At 36.3% G+C, this 18,042-nt stretch overlaps 1 protein-coding gene across 2 annotated transcripts in view; it reads right to left on the minus strand.

The window, feature by feature from the left end:
- Positions 1-18,042, minus strand: part of PLOD2 (procollagen-lysine,2-oxoglutarate 5-dioxygenase 2) — a 110,476-nt gene that overhangs the window by 9,999 nt on the left and 82,435 nt on the right. Inside the window, exons 11-15 of one of the 2 annotated variants that reach the window (XM_069104704.1) lie at positions 17,171-17,275; positions 10,802-10,927; positions 6,347-6,488; positions 3,522-3,584; positions 653-766 (exon numbers count right to left, since the gene is read on the minus strand). In XM_069104704.1, coding sequence (XP_068960805.1) covers positions 653-766; positions 3,522-3,584; positions 6,347-6,488; positions 10,802-10,927; positions 17,171-17,275 — 550 coding nt within the window. The remainder of the gene's footprint in view (positions 1-652; positions 767-3,521; positions 3,585-6,346; positions 6,489-10,801; positions 10,928-17,170; positions 17,276-18,042) is intronic. The other variant, XM_069104705.1, reaches the window with a different exon arrangement.

Below are 18,042 nucleotides of genomic sequence, written 5' to 3' on the forward strand. Positions count from 1 at the left end.
GAAGGAAGGAAGGAAGGAAGGAAGGAAGGAAGGAAGGAAAGAAGGAAAGAAGGAAGAAAAAGAGGAAAAGAGAGAAAAAAAGAAAGAAACTTCATCAAAGGGGGGAAAAAGGGAGCTCAAGTAGTATTTTCCTTGCTAAACCCAGACTTTCATCATATTCTGAATGAGACAGCTCTCTATAAATGAAATGTTTCTTGGAGACTCTTCATGCAACTTCGTGAGCGCTATGACATATGTTTTAGAAGGGCAAGATTAAGTATGTGTTTTCCAAACCAGAGTCTGGAATTCTACTTATGTGTATCAAAGTACAATCTGTCATGTTGCGCTTGCTCAAACAAGCTTCCTCTGAGTGCTGGAGATGAAAAATGGGAGGCTGCTTTTTAGAGAACAAAATATTGATGTCTTCCAGATTGGTGGAAACCATCCAGCCTGAAGGAATGGTTAATTTTCACATGCAGTAGAGAACTCAGGGTCAGATATGGGCTAAGTCTGACTGGCATGAAATATTTAGTCTGGACCATTACCTGAACAATATGCACATGCAAAGGAACACCTACTTTATCTTGTACCTATTGCTTATCAATTATCCATGTGTATTATACCCATTCAACATTACAGGTAAAATCAAGTCACTGTTGACTCAGATACATACCACAGGATTTTCGAAAATCTGCCACAGGTCATTATTATAATGGGAAATATTGTAATTAGCAGTGGATAATAGCCTCCCAAACTCATGTCTGTTAGAAATGTACATGAACACACCCTATGTAGCAAAGAGAATAGTATTAGCAATTTTAGATGAAAACAACAAAGAATTAACTAAAGCTAGGAAGAAAAATATTTTAAATTAGAATCCTTTCCTTATTTATATTTCACACATTAGCATGCATCTTCATTTTTGCTCTAATGCATACATGATTTAAAATAAACAAAATAACATCTATTATTTTGCTCGTTTTCCTTTTAATCAAACACACACATACAGTTGGCATCATTAAGATGCAACTTAAAAAAAAAACAGCTAGAATAGAATGTTTTTACTCCTTTCTCATTGACTTCTAAAACCAGATGTCAAAAAGCAGATTCTTGCTGTGATGAACAGTGGCACTGTGGTAAAGCAGGTTGAGAACTGACTTTGAAACTGGGGAGACCTGGATTCAATACCTGGTACATCCTGGTTTTGTGAAAGTCACGTGAGCTCTCAGAGCACCAGATAATTCTTTAAGATGTTAAATTGCAAAAAAAAAAAAAAAAAAAAGAAAGAAAGAAAAGAAAAAGAAAAAAAAGGTGCTGACATGCATTGGTAGGGGAAGATCCCTCTACCGATGAAATAACAGGTTCAGTCCCTATTGCTTTAAAAAGTTACTTATTAGGAAATAAAGGCAAATACAGTGCCTTTATCTTTTGTTTCCTTTCTCAAACAGAACAAATTCTGTGAAAAAAAGAAAAAGCATTAAAATACAATTTGTCACACTACACTTTGGTGTTAGACACCTACAAAATCACAGATCATGAGAAAGCAGGATACCACTACTACTAGTTAAAGAAAGAGGCATACCCTCAAATTAAGCAGAGAATAGTCAATAATCAACTCTTGAGTATATATTTAATGGGACATAGCTAGAATATAGTATCAACAAATGGAGCTCATGCATGTTTCCCCAATCTCATTTTAGTCAAATCTCTGATCTATCATAGTCATCCCCTAACTCTTTTAGCTACAAAAATATCAGAAGGGATTAATTTAAATTTAGTTTTCTCTTGCTTTTTTGTCCAATAGTAAAAATGATATTGAGCAGGGACCACAAAGTTACCCATCAGACTCCAAATAATCAAGAGTTGACTGTGTCACCAACACATAAATAGAGATAATCATGTTAGAGGAAGGCTACCATACAGAATATCAACTATAAAGCAAATGTGTTTCTAAAAGAAATGTGTTCCTTTTAAGTAACTATTTTTTGCAGCCTCAAGGAAATTTGGAAAAATAATTTTCTGTTTCTCAGTACTGCATCTCTCCCACATCTCTATTCCTTCCACTAATCCCAGATTCATATAAAATTTGTTTTTGTTTGTTTATTTTTCTTTTAATTTTTGTTATCGTTTTCTTCACAGTGGTGTGGAAACCAAGACTTTCAAAGACAATTTCAAGGCTGAAAAAAATATTCAAATAACATAATTATGGTAAATATGTTAACCTGTGTTCAGTTCTCAACACTTTCCATCATAATTAGGTGGTGCAGTGTGAAAACATTACAGAAACCAAACTACTACAACTGTTTACAACAAAACATTTCTTCTTATAAACCAATACAATCTTCCTACTCTTCTGTCTTCTATGGGCTTCCTTTAACTACTCCTGAACATGCGAACAATTCTTACATTTATTTCATCTAGTTCTTCCATGACCTGAGATCCACTGGTGTAGATATACCCTCTGCCAATGCAGATAGCAGCTCCCCTAGGATTTAGCAAACCATCACATGAGTTACTGTAGTCAAGAAAAAAATTCAAAACCCTATGGACATCCACTGGTAACAATCCCCTCTAAACATAACTAGACTGATGATCCTCTGTCCAGGCAACTTTAGACCTGTACAAGAAGCCTATCCAGCCTTCTAGAACCTGCGAAAACAAGTGCTAAGGCCTATTACCTCTGCATCATGGTGAGCTATCAAAATAAGACTATATGGGCATATGGTAGATTAGGCATTTCTGACTCTTCCTGGCTGCATGGACTATAGCACAGGAAACACTACTAACTTCCACTATCTCCCAAAATCTGTCCAAGCTCATGTTTGTTGCTTCCATCTGCTGGGCCAACTCACACAAAAAGAAACATTAACCCAAACTCAAAGTGAGAAAACTGCATAGCAAAAAACCAGTCTCAACTCTGCCCAACTCTTTGTAAATAATCTTTTTACCATTTTATTCTTTAATTTCTCAATCACTAAAATATCAAGCTTTCAGAAAATTACAATCCTCAACAACAATAAAAAACAAACAGATCTATACTGACTTATGCCATATAGGCAATCCTGATGTCTTCACAACCATATTAACAAATGATGGACACCATGTCTGACTGAGCAGCTTTCAATAACTAAAACAGACTGTACCAAATGAAACCATATCATACCAAGTTCCAAGCAACAGTTGGTTATAATAGCAATGACCTGGAAAAGCTATTGGCAAGTACATTATTATCATGATTTATATAAAGGGAAAATGTGAGAGCAAAGTCATTTGAATTTCTAAACCACAAATACCAAGTCAATTTATGATCACTAATGGAAACCCAGTATCCTTGACAGCCAGGTCCACACTTTATCTATTTTCTGGACTTTCAAAACAGTTCATTACAAAAAGCAAGTCCCCCCACCCAAATAAACATAGTCTAAAACCACAAGTTTAAAAAGATACATATACCAAGCTAAGAAGATAAAAGAAAAGACATTACTATAAGACAATATGCTATATCTGACATTAACTAAAGATATAATAAAATAAAATGACACCTTTGGGGGGCTGAGCATTTGGAATGTTTCCGGAGTAGGGGAGTCTTTTTCCCTTTGTATAGTCTAAAATGAAGGAGAAGCATCGTGTAAGTTGACCTGCCATCCTCTCTCTCAGGTATTCTTAGATAAACAGAAAATAACAGCCTTTGATCAAAAGCTGACATTCTGAAATGTCCCACACGGACAACATGCAGTAACAAGCCAAGCTCACAACAAGACAAAGACACAACTCCAGCCCCCGTTTCTGTTCATATGTAACAACAAAGCTCGTGCTGTAGTAGTTTTGTTTTCAGGCGTGGGGTTAAGAAACAGATGGAAGACGAAAGAGAATGCCATTCTGTGAGGCGCTGTGAAGTCAGGTTAGCTGAATATGATGAGCACGTGTCGTGCAAAGATTGCAACCGCTAGAGCTGAGAAGATTCAATGAATATCACAACGGATTTTATTTTTTATGTAAAACAAATATCATAGAACACCACATGCCTTGGTTAAATTAAAAAAAAAGTACTAGCCAACTTTTTTGAACATTTAAAATAGCATTTTATATGCTAGGATAAAGCCAGATGATTCCCAAACTGTCCAACTCAAATGCCACCTCCTGCATAAAGTGCTTGCCACATAGTAGATACTTCAATGATGGATTCACTCTACCCAGTTGCTAATCATCCTGGGAGTTCTGAACTGAAGTGAATTTAACCAACTGGGTCTCCACACTAAGTTCAGAATTAATACGATGACCCCTGAAGAGAGGGGAGGCACCAGGTTCCCTAAAGAGGAGTGAATTGAACCAGGTTGAAAATGTAGCAGGTCAAACTCCCAGGTGAGAGTGTGATAAGATCAGGAATAGTTCCTGTACTTCCAGGCTGGGTGAGCCAAGAAGACTGAGTCTTGGGGGGAAAAAAGTATAAACAATAAGAGTAAACATAAGTGATATAAAAAGAAATATTGTTTTATGGTAATTGCAATGAAATGTGCTGACATTGAAATAAGAGAAAACAGGTCTGGGCCAATGACTATGCTAGCCCCCAATTTATAAATGGATCATGCTCCAAAAATTCCAGCTACTAATCATTTGTTTGAGCCTTGAAATACATCTTCCTACAAAAAGGAAATGTGCTTCCTAGAGAAAGGCCAGGTACTTGGGCTAGACAATAAAAGTATGTATAATATTGTTTCTATGGGGAAATGTGTTCTGAGTTTAAAAAAAAGAAAAACCTTGTATATGAACTTAAACAACACAACCAAGTATTTTGGGACCTGCCTGTTCAATAATACATTGTTACTGTCCATTATATAAAGTCTGAAAATTTATAAGGAAACCCACATCCTGGCACAGTAAAATTGCTGGGCATATAATCGTAACTATTTCCAGTCAGACCAACTATAAATTAGACATAACATAATTTTTCATATGATATTTGTGAGCTAGCTACTAGGATATTCAAAACATTTTTTCCCCTTGCTAAAAGTACTCTAAGTCAGAACTAGGATTGTTGGGAATTTATCTACCCCAAGTAAGTGGCCAATACAGTAGCATAATCATGGCCACTGTTCAATAAATATTTGTTGAGGAAGACAATTCCATTCTGCCAAAGAAATGCAATGAAATGCTTAGGGGATGCAGCCAAGGGGCTTGCTTGTCACTAAAAGATTCAAAGATTCCTAGTACAGCTAGACATTCTGGTAAATTGTAGTGATGTCAAACTCAAAAAGAAATGGATTCTGGCAGGTCACAGATTGTTTATTAAAAAAAATAAATTAATATTATCTATGTTATACTCATTTATTTGCTTAAACATCTTCTAATTATGAAATAATCTGGCTCAATGGCAATGGGGAGTTTTACAGACTGAGTGACAAATTTGACAACTCTGGGTGGAAAAAAAGATGGCTTCAGAATCATAAGGAACCTCTACTTGAAACTGACTTCTGAAGTTCACTGGCTCTGCAGCCATGGGAAAATCACTCGAACTCTTTTTGAGCCCATCTGCATCTCTAGAAATCAGGATAATACTACTACTCTAGAAAGACTATCGTATTTATTTTGCATGGCTATTATGAGGATCAAATGACATGATGTGTTCTTAGAGCTGTGCAAACTTCCAATTGTTGTAAAACCATCAGTAAGGATGATGATGTCAGCAGCACAATAACAAGGCAAGATTCATTCATTCATTATGGTGGCCACTGGTTACCCCAGTAACAAGGTCTTGGCTGTCCATTCAGATACAGGACATTCATGAAGTCAATCCAAGAGCACTTGTGGTAGGTGCCAGTGATACAAAGATACAAAAACACAGTGCCTGCTTTCAAAGAAATGACATTCTTCCAGGGGACACATTTTCTGCACACTTTAATAAATGCAGGATAATGTGAGAAGGCAGAAGGCACTAGCAATCCAAGGGGAACAGACAAGGCTTGTGGTAAGGGGTGGCACTTGAGTTGAAACGAGGAAAACTAAGGATTTTAAGGGGGTAGAGTTGAGGAAGGAGGACATTCCATGGAGAAAGGACAACCTGTTTAAAGGCACAGAGGCCAGAGATATAATAGTAAGTTCAAGGAATTAGATAATTTAGAACTGTCTCCCTTGTAACTATTAGTGATAAATTACTCCAACCCATTTCTATTATTTTTCTCTTTGGGATTGAAAGAGAAAAATTTAATCCTTAAAAAGTAATTTGCCAAAACCATTCTGCTTCTCTAGAAAGGTATTTCAAAAAAATTGTCTAGTACTCCCAAGTAGAAAGACATACATACAATTCAAACATGATGACAACAAACCAAGAGCAAGAGAGAATAAAGCCACCTGCCACTGAGCACCTTACCATTTCCCTTGCATTTCGGCAAAGGGCCATATCAGGGTCCAATTTATCACGGACAAAATAGTTCCTTTCATTCATCTCGGATCGGAGAGTCTGCCCTTTAATCAAGTACACATTAGCCATGTATGGGACATTCCATACCCCTCTATGAAAGTAAACAGGAGACATTCTTTAAGATCACAAATGCAAAACATTCCAGGATATATTTCATCTATTTGTATCGATAATATCAAAGCTTTCATGTGTAAATGAAGTCATTAGAATCCTAGATTCAGAGCAGAAACTTTAGAATCCACCAGCTTCAATTAGTGGGTAAAGAGACTGAGAGGCATGGAGAAGTTGTGACTTGCTCTCTACATCATTGAGGATTTGAATCCAGTTCTTGGACCTCGATGTCAATCCTTGCTTCCACCATACCACCCAAAGGACCCAATAAAATACTCACTGATATTGCACAATATTTTTTTAAGCCTCAATTGCAGGCCTCTTGGAGAAATTCCAGTTTGGAATTCCTGCCTGACAGTTTGAATAAATAATATACATCACTTATCCCTTAAAGTATGCACATTGAAACAGTCTATGAAAGAGTATGCTTTTCAGCAAGTATGTGAAGCATTCTCTGGGTAGAAGGCATGAGCCATGCCATACAATAAGCTCAGCCCACCCCACGCTTAGCATTTGTAATGACAGAGAATTTAATTTGCATTGTCTTCTGCAGTCCTTTCTAACTCACTCCATGTTTAGACCACTTGAGTGAAGTACAAGGATAGGAAAGCCTCTCTCCCAAAAGTTGCAACTCATGCTTTGGAGAACAAAGATGGAAGTTTCACTTTCCCTAGCTTCATTTCAGATGTTATTTTCTCCATGAGACCTTCTCTAACTTCCCTCAGTTGGAAGTGAATCCCCCTTCCTGAAGTCTTTCATGCCTACCTCTCCTGTGCACTGACAGTTTTCATTTGCCAGATGAGGAAATTGAGGCAAACAGATGTTAAGGGATTTGCCGAGGGTAATATAGCTTTTAGGGATCTGAGGCCAAAATTGAACTCAGGGCTTCCTGGCTCCAGGCCTAGAGGTCTAACCATTGAACCACCCAGCTGCCCCTCTATATAAAATGTATGTGATATAAAAGATACAAATATATGTGTTTATAGGTGTATATAAAGCTCCACTCCTTAAAATAATCAAATGATGTAAGCCTCTTGAGGGCAAGACCTATGCAATTTTTTTTTCAGTTTTACACCTCCAACACCTAGCACAGTATCTTATAATGGTTATTTAATATTTTTTTGTTGAATTTAACAGAGTTGGAAAAAAAAAATAATTAGCTCCAGGTATACCCTACCAAAGTCATCTTTCAATGGCATAGTTAATATGCATAATTAAAGTGAACTCCAAAGTCAGGCTTGGCTAAATGGCATCCTTTATCCTTTAAAGTTTATTCTTCTCTTGGGTAGTTAAATATAAGAGAAAGAAACAGTTTGATGGAAAAGGCTGGGGCTCTTAAACTGTCAGAAGCAGGCTTATTTGCAAAATAAAGATTAAGAAGTAAACTGCTGTAATACTTCTAGAATACAAAGAAATCATAAAATAAAATATCAACAAATCTCTTAGTCCGACTTCTTCATGTTCAAAGTCACTGTACGATTGGTCACCCCATCCCTCCAGCCTTTTTGAAAAGGGCGGGGGGCGAGGGAAAGGGAGAAGGGGCTGGTTCCCAAATACCCAAGTTCCAGCTGTATTTCCTCACCGTCTGCCTTTTGCAACTTGAAAGCTTTCTGCATTTTTTTCCTTTGCTTTCTTTTCTTTTGAGATGGAGTATACTTTCCCCACTGTCAACAATAGATTTTTTTTCAAACTGTATAAACTCATGAAAGTTGTCTCTAGCTAGATCATAAATTAGAGATTAGAGAATTACTAGGATATTCTGCTTTCCCCCTCTTTTTTTCAGCACATACACATTCGAATATTCTAATAGCTTCCACAAATCTGCTGGGTCATAGCAATGACTTCAGTTATCAGATGTCCAATCTTCAGGTCTGTTGAGAGTATATATCCATGAAGTCTTTCCTTGGTCCAGATGGGACCATTCTCAAGTCTCCAGAAAGGGCCCTTCTAAGATTTTATAGTCCAAATGCTGGTTGTGAAAAAAGGGATTTTCTAATTATAACAATATGGTAATGAATTGCCTCTTTACCCAATATTGTTTTATCTAATACTATCCCTATTAACTAAATTTATAGGTATATACTAGTATAAAAAAAAAAGACAAAAAAAAGACATAATCATTCTGACTCAATGATTAGGGCTTTCTGGTGGTAAAGGAATTGTACGTTTTAAAAAAAACCTCACATCTTTTAAAATCTCACAAATGGATTCAGAAAAATTAATCATAATAAGAATATGTGATAATTCAATTTTAATAAAACTGATGACGACAGCATGATATCTCTGTTGTACTAAGACTATTCTCTAATGTGGATTCTGGATGTGAAATATTGATTTTATTAATTACATCAAGGCCATTTATCAAAACCTTTTATGTCACTGCATCAAGGAACAAAGACAAAATAAAACAGAACTGGGGCCTAAAACAATTTAAATGCAAATTTGAATTCTCTGCTCTCGGTTCCTACAGCTATGAACTTCTAACCCTGCTGCTACCCACTGCTCACATCAGGCTTCAGCTTAGAAAAGCAACACCAGTGTCAACAAAAAATTACTTAATTTTATAATGAAGTGGAATCTTCATGTTACACTGGTGGCCCCAGATGGTTTTACAGGGACAGTTTCAAAAGTATTTTAATTCACACTCATATTTATTTCAGCATAAATCTTTAACATTAAATGATACTTTTCTATACTGAGAGAAGGCAAAACACATAAAAAGGGAGGAGACGTGGCACAACAGAAAGAAAACTGGATTCAAAGCCAAAAACCTGGGTTTGAATCCTGGTATTACTTACTACCAGTGTGACCTTGGACAAGTCCTTTAACCTCCTAAGAGTTTCACAAGTACTTCCTCAGTTTGTTCAGCTATAAAATGAAGGCAATGAACAAGATGACCTCTACCTTTAAATCTTTTATTGTTCAGTCATTTTCAGTTGTGTTAACTCTTTGTGACCCCACATGGGATTTTCATGGTAAACACAATGAAGCGATACACCATTTTCTCCTTCTGGTCATTTTACAGATGAGGAAACCGAGGCAAACAGGGTTAAGTGACTTGCCCACATAGCTGGTAAGTGTTTGAGGCCAGATTTGAACTCAGGAAGAAGGGTTTTCCTGACTCCAGGCTAGGCACTTTATTCATTGTAACACCTAGCTGTCCACCTTTAAACCTAGTATCCTATGATTTTTAACTATTCTACTACAAAGGAAAAAAAATTAATTTCTTTGTAATTGTGGAATTTTGTGCTTTCCTCTCTAAGCAGGGCTGAAATGATTATGAGAATCCAGGTAGCTAATTTAATTTTATCCATTCATTTCCTTGTCTTCAAATGAATATTTTCACACTAAATAAAAGTTTATAAAGCAAAAAGAAAAGAAAAAAGAAAAAAAGAACTTAGTATGTAAATGCTTCTGAGAAGGAAAATACATGGGAAATGAATTTTCCCCACTGTTTAAATGAATCATCAATCATATCGCCACTGTAAGGATCTATTTCTTATACCTAGAAATTCAGATACTAAAACACTCACTACACAAATGTGAGGTGTTGTCATCATTGTCATCATCATTACTATCATCATTATTATTCATTACGAATATAATGAATCACCTGGCATGGTAGATAGAGAGTTGTCCCCTCCTTCAAGCTCTGCCTGCAACACTTATAGGCTGTGTTACCCTGAGAGTCACTGAACCACTCAGCTCTCTAGGAAATTGTCTAACTGCAGAAGACCTATCAGTCTGCATTGGCTGAGAGAGTTCTTTCACCTGGGAATTCCCTTTAACTAATGCAATCACAGCTCACCAAATCACAGCTAATCAATGAAATCACAGTTCCTATCCCTATTAAACTTTGAGGAATTAATCTGTTTAAGTAAACTATTTTATGTACCCTGATCAACCTTAGATCCTTTATCTAAATCTCAGAAAAAAACGAGCAAATTCTATTTATATAGCATTTTGAAATTATTTAACACTTTTCATGCACTCTCTGAAACACCAACCAATAGAGTTTGAAAGTTTTATGATGTCTATTCACGGGAATAATAAGTTATTCATTGGTATTTTGTTTCCAGACAAAATTCTAAGCACAAATACTTTAGAAGAGCAGCAGAAAGAAGATCAATGCAAGGTCATGTTCAGCAGTGGTGTAGAGGAGCTCCCAGAAGGTCAGAAGTTGTCCATTTATTTATAAAATATGCAAACTTTTTGGAACATTTTCTAATTAGTACCACTTCTTGTATATAGATCCTTTGATTTGGTATTTAATAATTAGATGATTCAACTTACACTCTGCTTCCTTGGACAATATCTACATAATCTTCTGATCGAGCATAATATCCATCAGGACTTAGCGCTCCCCAGAAGTTGGACCACAGCTTTCCATGCCGAGTTACAAGAGGGGCAATGATTTTTCTGGAGAGAAGGGGGAAAAAAAGTAAATGTAACATTTAATTCTTTTAAACTACAATATTTAAAATCTATATAATCTATAAATACTGTATATATGTGCATGTGTGTGTGTAATTCTGTATGGGCTGCAATTCTTAAAGTAGAAAAGTATGTCCCTTGAGAACTTGGTAGTCATCACTGATTTAAAGATGGAAGGAACCTTTCAGGTCATTCAATTTAACCTGTTCATTTTGCAAGAGGGGAAACTGAGGACCAGTGACATTGAGACTTGTTTAAGGTTACACATGTAGTGGTTAATAGCAAAGACATGATTTGAACCCAGGATTTTTGGTTCTACATCTAGCACTATTTCCATTATCTTGTACTTCATTTAATGTACATGTATCTGGTCTGCTTTTATTTCAGCATGTCAAAAGACCAAATGTTTCATGACAACCAACACCTTCTACCAGTACAATTACCAACCATCTCTGCCTTTCTGAATTTTCTTCCTAAGTTGGCAAATCTCTAAAATTAGTCACAGAGACCAACAGGAGGCCATACTTAAAATTGTTGCATTTATAAATTAAGTTTAGCAGGATACCTGGCATATAGTAGGTGCCTAATAAATGATTGTTCATTTGACTTAACTAGTGTTCCACAGGCATAGCCTTGGAGAAGTCGGGGTTGCTGGCCACATCATAATGAGGTGGCCTCTCAGAGAGTCTAATCTGAGCCAAGATTCCAGTTCCTTAGAAGCAGGTCTCTGTGCACACATATGTGGCATTTCTTTATGATCTCTAAACGTCAGTCACTTAATAAAGAAGCATAATAAGTCCTTATTATGCACCAGGTCCTATGTGAAGTCCTGAGCATACAGAGAAAGGCTAAAATAGTCCCAAGCCTCAAAGAGCTTACGTCCTGATGAAGGAGAAAACACGTAAAGAACCAGGTATAGATGGGACAAATTTGTAATAGAGGGAGGAAATTTCAGAGGGTTAGGCGCTAGCATTTGGGTGAAGGACAATGAGAAAGGCCTCTCAGCAAGGTGAGATCTGAAAGTAAGGGGAACAAAGCAGCATAAATGAGAAGGGCTAGCATTCCAGAAACTAATGTGAAGATCTTGGTGATTTATCTCCTGTATCTCATGCAAGAGAAGTTTTATACCTTTTCCAAGAATCAGAGAACAAGGGATAAGAAGTGACCCCAGGTTTGTTTTGTGTCTTTGTACTACAACCCTAACTTTGCACTTCTAGGGAAAATGATGGCAAGGAAATCAGTTTTATATCATTCTCATACAGATAGTAGGTACATGAAAAAGAAGCTCTTCCCATCCATACAGAGGCCCAGAAAACTGCCTTAGAAAGGAAGAGAAATGTGGCAGCTAGGTGATGCAGTGGATAGAGCCCCTTAGAGTCACGAGGACCTGAGTTCAAATCTGATCTCCTATACTTACTAGCTGTGTGACCCTGGGCAAGTCATTTAACCCCACTGAAGGAAAGAAAAAGAAACCTTAACTTCTTTTAGAACAATATTTATGATAGAAGAGGGTAAATCACCCAATCTTGGAAATCCAGTTTCTGAATAAGAGCTCCATTGTGTGGGTGTGGAATTAGTATTTTTCACAAACTAATTAGGATCCAATCAACCTGAGCTAGGGATACTCTCCACCTCATTGGAGAGAATACTCCTTTATGGAAGCTCATTTGACACACAGTTCTATTTCCAGGGTTTCTCAGTCATGCACATAAGTGACTAAGGCCAGGGGTACAAGGATGCTTTGTTAAGGAACTAATATAAATGTCTGATTTCCAAGTAGCAGTATTTGCAAGAAATAAAAATTGATGACAGAAACCTACACTGTTTCTTTAGTTATTGCAGATGAATTAAAAGAGAATGATTACAAATTAGTCAAATCTTTGGTTAGGGAACTGAATCTAAATTAAAAAATCTCTCCAGCTTTCAAAAACCATGCCTGACTCTCAAACAGATTTTAAAAACATTAACTATCTTAGAATGGTCTTTGAAAAATTCCCAATGGAAAAGAAAAGAAAAGTCATCAGCTGAAGAGTACAATAAAACTTGTAATTCAAAACTCATTCTTGTAAAGGAGCGTTCAAATTCCCAACTCTTAGACAAACCAACTTTTCATCAAATAAAAAGACTGCACAAACTGTAAAAATAAATATATGCAGGCATTTCAATAAGACTTTTCTGTTGGCAGACAACCTGTTTTTTCTTCCCCCAAAAGAAGCGGTTAAGACAATAAACATCAGAACAAAGCTGGGCAGGAGGGGAGTAATCTTCACATTAAAATTTATTTAATTTAACAATAAAGACAAATTAAATAATGGGGTTTTGTAGATCAAAAACTATATAGGCAAACATAATTACATAAATTTAAGATAATAGCACCAATAAATTAAAGAATAACTTTTAAAATGGGAGCAAAAATAAAGCTATTTCATTCATTTAATTGCCTTACTCAGGGTTCCTAAGTTAATAACAGTGTGTACTAATGTCCATCATTAAATAAAATCAGAAACAAACTCTGAATATAATTTTGGGCATGACTGATGTATTGATTATATTTGAATGCTGGATTGATGAGGTCAGATATCTATTGAAGCATTTCTTTCTTTTTGTTTATACCCCTCTCTTCTTCCCCCAACCAGCTGCTGACCAATCCTATTAATTCATCTTTCACACAGGCTCCTCCTTTTCTCTGCTGACATCACTATAGCTTAAATTCTCATTATGTTGGGTCTATTATTTTGGTTTTATTTGGGAGGTGGGGCAGGATTATTGCAATGGTCTCCTAACTGATCTCTACCTAGAATCATTTTTTATCAGAAAAAGATACTAAATACCCAATACCATAATTGCCAACGTCATGCTCCAACACCATATATGGCTCCCATGCTGCCTATTATATTAGGGCCCATGTTCGTTATTCTGTCAGTGAAGATTTTCCACAATCTATTTTTTCTTCTTGGCCTCACAGTCTAAATCTATCCCATGCTCTTTTTTTGTTGAATAAATCCTATACCATGACTTTTTTTCAGGTATTCCCTTTACCTAGACTGTAATTCTTACCCTCGTACCAACACACTACTTTCTACTACTGAAATCCTATCCATACTTCAAGACTCATTCACATACCACTTACCCCATGAATTCCATGAAGCCCCCTCTGATGATTTGTAATCAGAAGTGATTTTCACCCTTTAATGAACTCTCATAGGAGTATTCTGCTTGTACGTCTCTTAGGCAATTATCAAGTTGTACTTCTCATTATTGCTATAAATGCCTCATATTTCCTATTTGCAAGATATCTTTATAGCTACTCTACAACCCTCTCTTCCTCCTCCCCATTCAGCTCGATCCCTGTGTCCCCTGACTTTGACAGGTTAGTTTTGGACTTATCTAGCTAGGGCCAAGGTCACAACAATACTCCATGGCCACCTCCATGCCACTGAGACTGTACCCTCCCATTTGCAACTCCCTTTACTTACTGTCTTATACTCCCCTCACCCATTAGAATGTTAACCCCTAGAGGGAAAAAAGTTGACTTGCCTACTTTATTAGACAGTGACTGGTACATTGTGCTTAATAAATTATCCATCCATCCATCTATCTATCTATCTATCTATCTATCTATCTATCTATCTATCTATCTATCTATCTATCATTTATCTATCTATCATCTGTCTGTCTATCTGTTTTGGTGAGAAACACAGTATCTTCTAGATAATAGGTACTAACTTTATTAAATGAATGATACAAGATACAGACGGAATGACTAGATAACTTTTCATCTGAAGAAGGATGTGGGCTCATGGAGGATAGGGGCCATGCTGTATTCATCTTTGCATCTGCTTCAGGGCTTAGCACAATGCTTTCTACATACTAAGTACTAAATACATTTTTTGAATGAGTGATTAATTAATTGTGACAAGCTGCTTTCTGAAGATGCATTCACCTGAAAAATTTGTTCACACAATTATCGAATTTCAGATTTGGAAGAAATCACAGGAAAAATCTCTACCCAATCATTCCTTTGAAGGCTTACTGTAAAAAGAAAATGACTACCTCCTGAGGCAGCACATTCCTTCTGGAGACTTCTAATTATAGAAAAAGAAGGTTCTCTTGACATCAGACCTAAATCTGTCTCTCTCTCTCTCTCTCTAGCTTCCATCCAATGGCTCTCTGAGGCCAAGCAAAACAAATTTAATTTGTCTTCCACATGAGAGCCTTCAAATAATCAAAGATAACTGTCATGTCCCACACAATTATCTTTCCTCCAGACTATAAACTGAGTGTTCCACTGGTCCTCATGACCCTAAGCTATTGCATCATCCTGGCTGCCCTCCTGTGGATGTTGTTTATATTATCAATGTCCTACATAAAACTGAATTAAATACAATACTACCAAGATAGTCTAACCATGGTATCTTACTTCTCTCAATCTGAACATTGTATTTCTCTTAATGTAGATGTACAGGCCATCAGTTTTTTCTGGCTGTTCTATCACGGCTTACTCATGGAGCTTATAACCCACTAAATATCGCACAATTTTTTTTTTCATATGAATGGTGATCTAGCCATTCTTCCTGTATCTGCTGTTTGTGAAGGTGATTTTTTTTAACCTTGTTGTAAGACTTTACATTTACCCCTATCAAATTCCATTTTATTTCAGTCACCTGCATATTAAGCTTACAAAGATTTTTTAGTATCCAGAATTAATCACCTAGTGTATTAGCTATTCTTCTCAGCTATGTGGCCCTTGCATATTTGATAAGCATGCCATCTACACCTTTATATAAGACATGCCTATAAATGTAAATAGCAGCTGGTCAACAACTGATCTCTTTGATTCATTGGGCTCCATTTATTAAACTTATTTTCAACAATGGTTCACCAACCAACAAGATAAAAAGGAGACTATTTTCCCTTTACAAAAATAGTCATGTTCAGATATTTTATAGAGTACAAAATAGAATGGAAGGGAACTAGAATTTATTAAGGACTTACTATATGCCAGGCACTATGCTTTGTGTTTTACAAATATTATTGAACAACTCTGTGAGAAAGGTGATATATTATCATTTCCTTTTTATAAGTGAGGAAACTGAGGCAGATAGTGGTTAAGTGACTTGCCCAGGGTCACAAAGCTAGAATTCCTAACTCCAGGTCCAGCTCTATGTCCACTATTGCATTATCCAGATGCCCAGATATACATATAATCAATCAATATAAATGTACCTAATTTAAAAGCCAGCATGTTTTTAGCATTTTAAGGTTTACAAGGTGCTTTACACACATAAAACTGCTATTCTCATAAGAGGCACTCAGTAAATACTTGTCATTAAGTTGATTGATCACGTATTTACCAGGGTAACCATAAAGTAAATTGTCTGCATGTCTGTAAAGTGTTAACCACAAAAAGGCATACTAGAGAAAGCATCAACCTTGGTTAACATCTGCATGAGATTAATTGTGCAAAGGCAGATAAAATTCCCTACACAAATAGTCAGATTTTTTAAGGCATCTCAATAATATGGCTTGCATGTTGCCTTTAGGTTCTGAGATGATGCATCATAATAAAAGTTTTATTTATTAGTTGACTTTCTTTGTCTTCTCAGGGTTTATAATAGTGCCTGGCATAAATTAGGCATTTAAGCATTTGTTGAATGATTTATTGCCTTTATGATCAAACACAGCTTGAACCCAATGGCTGCATCAGATGGATATGTATACTTAAAATAGTAGCCATGGGCTCTCAACCTGCCAAATTTAAATAAAGTCCTTACTGGAAATACCAAAGACTCAATTAGCCAAGCTTACGTGTTCCTGGATCCCACTTTGTATTCTTTAACCTAAATGCAGAGACCACTCTCCATGACTGGAATATGCTCTATATCACTCTCTGTTGAAATCCTTGTCCTATTTGAAGTTTCAATTCAAATGGCACTTCCTTCGTGAAGTTTCGCCTCATATGATATCACAACCCTTTCCACAAGGGGAGTAGGTTTGCACTTTCTTAAAATTTATTATACTTAGATCTTAATTATTTGTATATATGTCCCCCATTAAATTATAAATTCACTTTGAAGAGTGTCAACATAACTCTGCAACACCTGGCATAGTAGTACCTTGCAGATATTAATTCTCTTATAAATATCTGTTGAACACTGATTAAATCTCAAAGAGAACGGTACATAAGGATGACCTTTTGAACAGGGGCCCCGGAACCTTACTGAGTACCTGTTTTGCTCTATCAATATCTTCAAAGTCTTTGGATTGGTCAGAACAACATCTGCATCAAGGCTAAAGTAATAATCACACTTGTCATCTTGACGACAGAGATCCCTGAAACAAATAAAAATATCACAGTCAGAACTGCATTAATCATTTCTAAATTTAAGAAGTTTTAGTATAATACCCATAAGTATAATTAGCTTTCCATGAAGTGCTCTTCATTTTTAAGCTAATCTGAGATAGCCCCTCAAAAATTTGAAAGAAACACCAAATCTCAGAATGTTTGCTATTGATTTTATAGGTCGCATACTCTGTCCTTCCACTTGTTTGATAACAGCTAGCATTTATACAGTGCTTAGAGGATGCAAAGGTGCTTTACTTGTTAACTTGCAACAACTCTGGGAGGTAGGCGCTATTATTATCTCCATTAAGATGAATCCATTACAGATGAAGAAACTGCTGCACATAGAAATTAAGTGAATTGTCCAGAGTCACATTGTTAGTAAGTGTCCAAAGCAGCATTGGAACTCATGTCTTCCTGATTCCAAGTCCCATGCTCTAACCACTGCAGAACGTAGCTGTAGATAAAAAGTTAACTATTTCTGGACAAAGTGTATATTCATTATATATATATACATATATATATATATATATATATATATATATATATAAAATTTTTTCCACCCAGACTTTAAAGTGTTATAAAAAAAATCTATATATTATTTCTATTGGGGCAACTAGGTGGCGCCACAGTGACTAGAGTGCTGAACCTGGAATCGGGAAGACTCACCTTCCTGAGTTCAAATTCAGACTCAGACACTAGCTGTGTGACCCTGGGCAAGTCACTCAACCCTCTCTGCCTCAGTGTCCTCATCGGT

Source organism: Petaurus breviceps, unplaced genomic scaffold, assembly GCF_028583685.1.
Source record: "Petaurus breviceps papuanus isolate PSGF00001 unplaced genomic scaffold, PetGlider_PUasm1.0 688, whole genome shotgun sequence".
In the NCBI taxonomy this organism is placed as follows: Eukaryota; Metazoa; Chordata; class Mammalia; order Diprotodontia; family Petauridae; genus Petaurus; species Petaurus breviceps.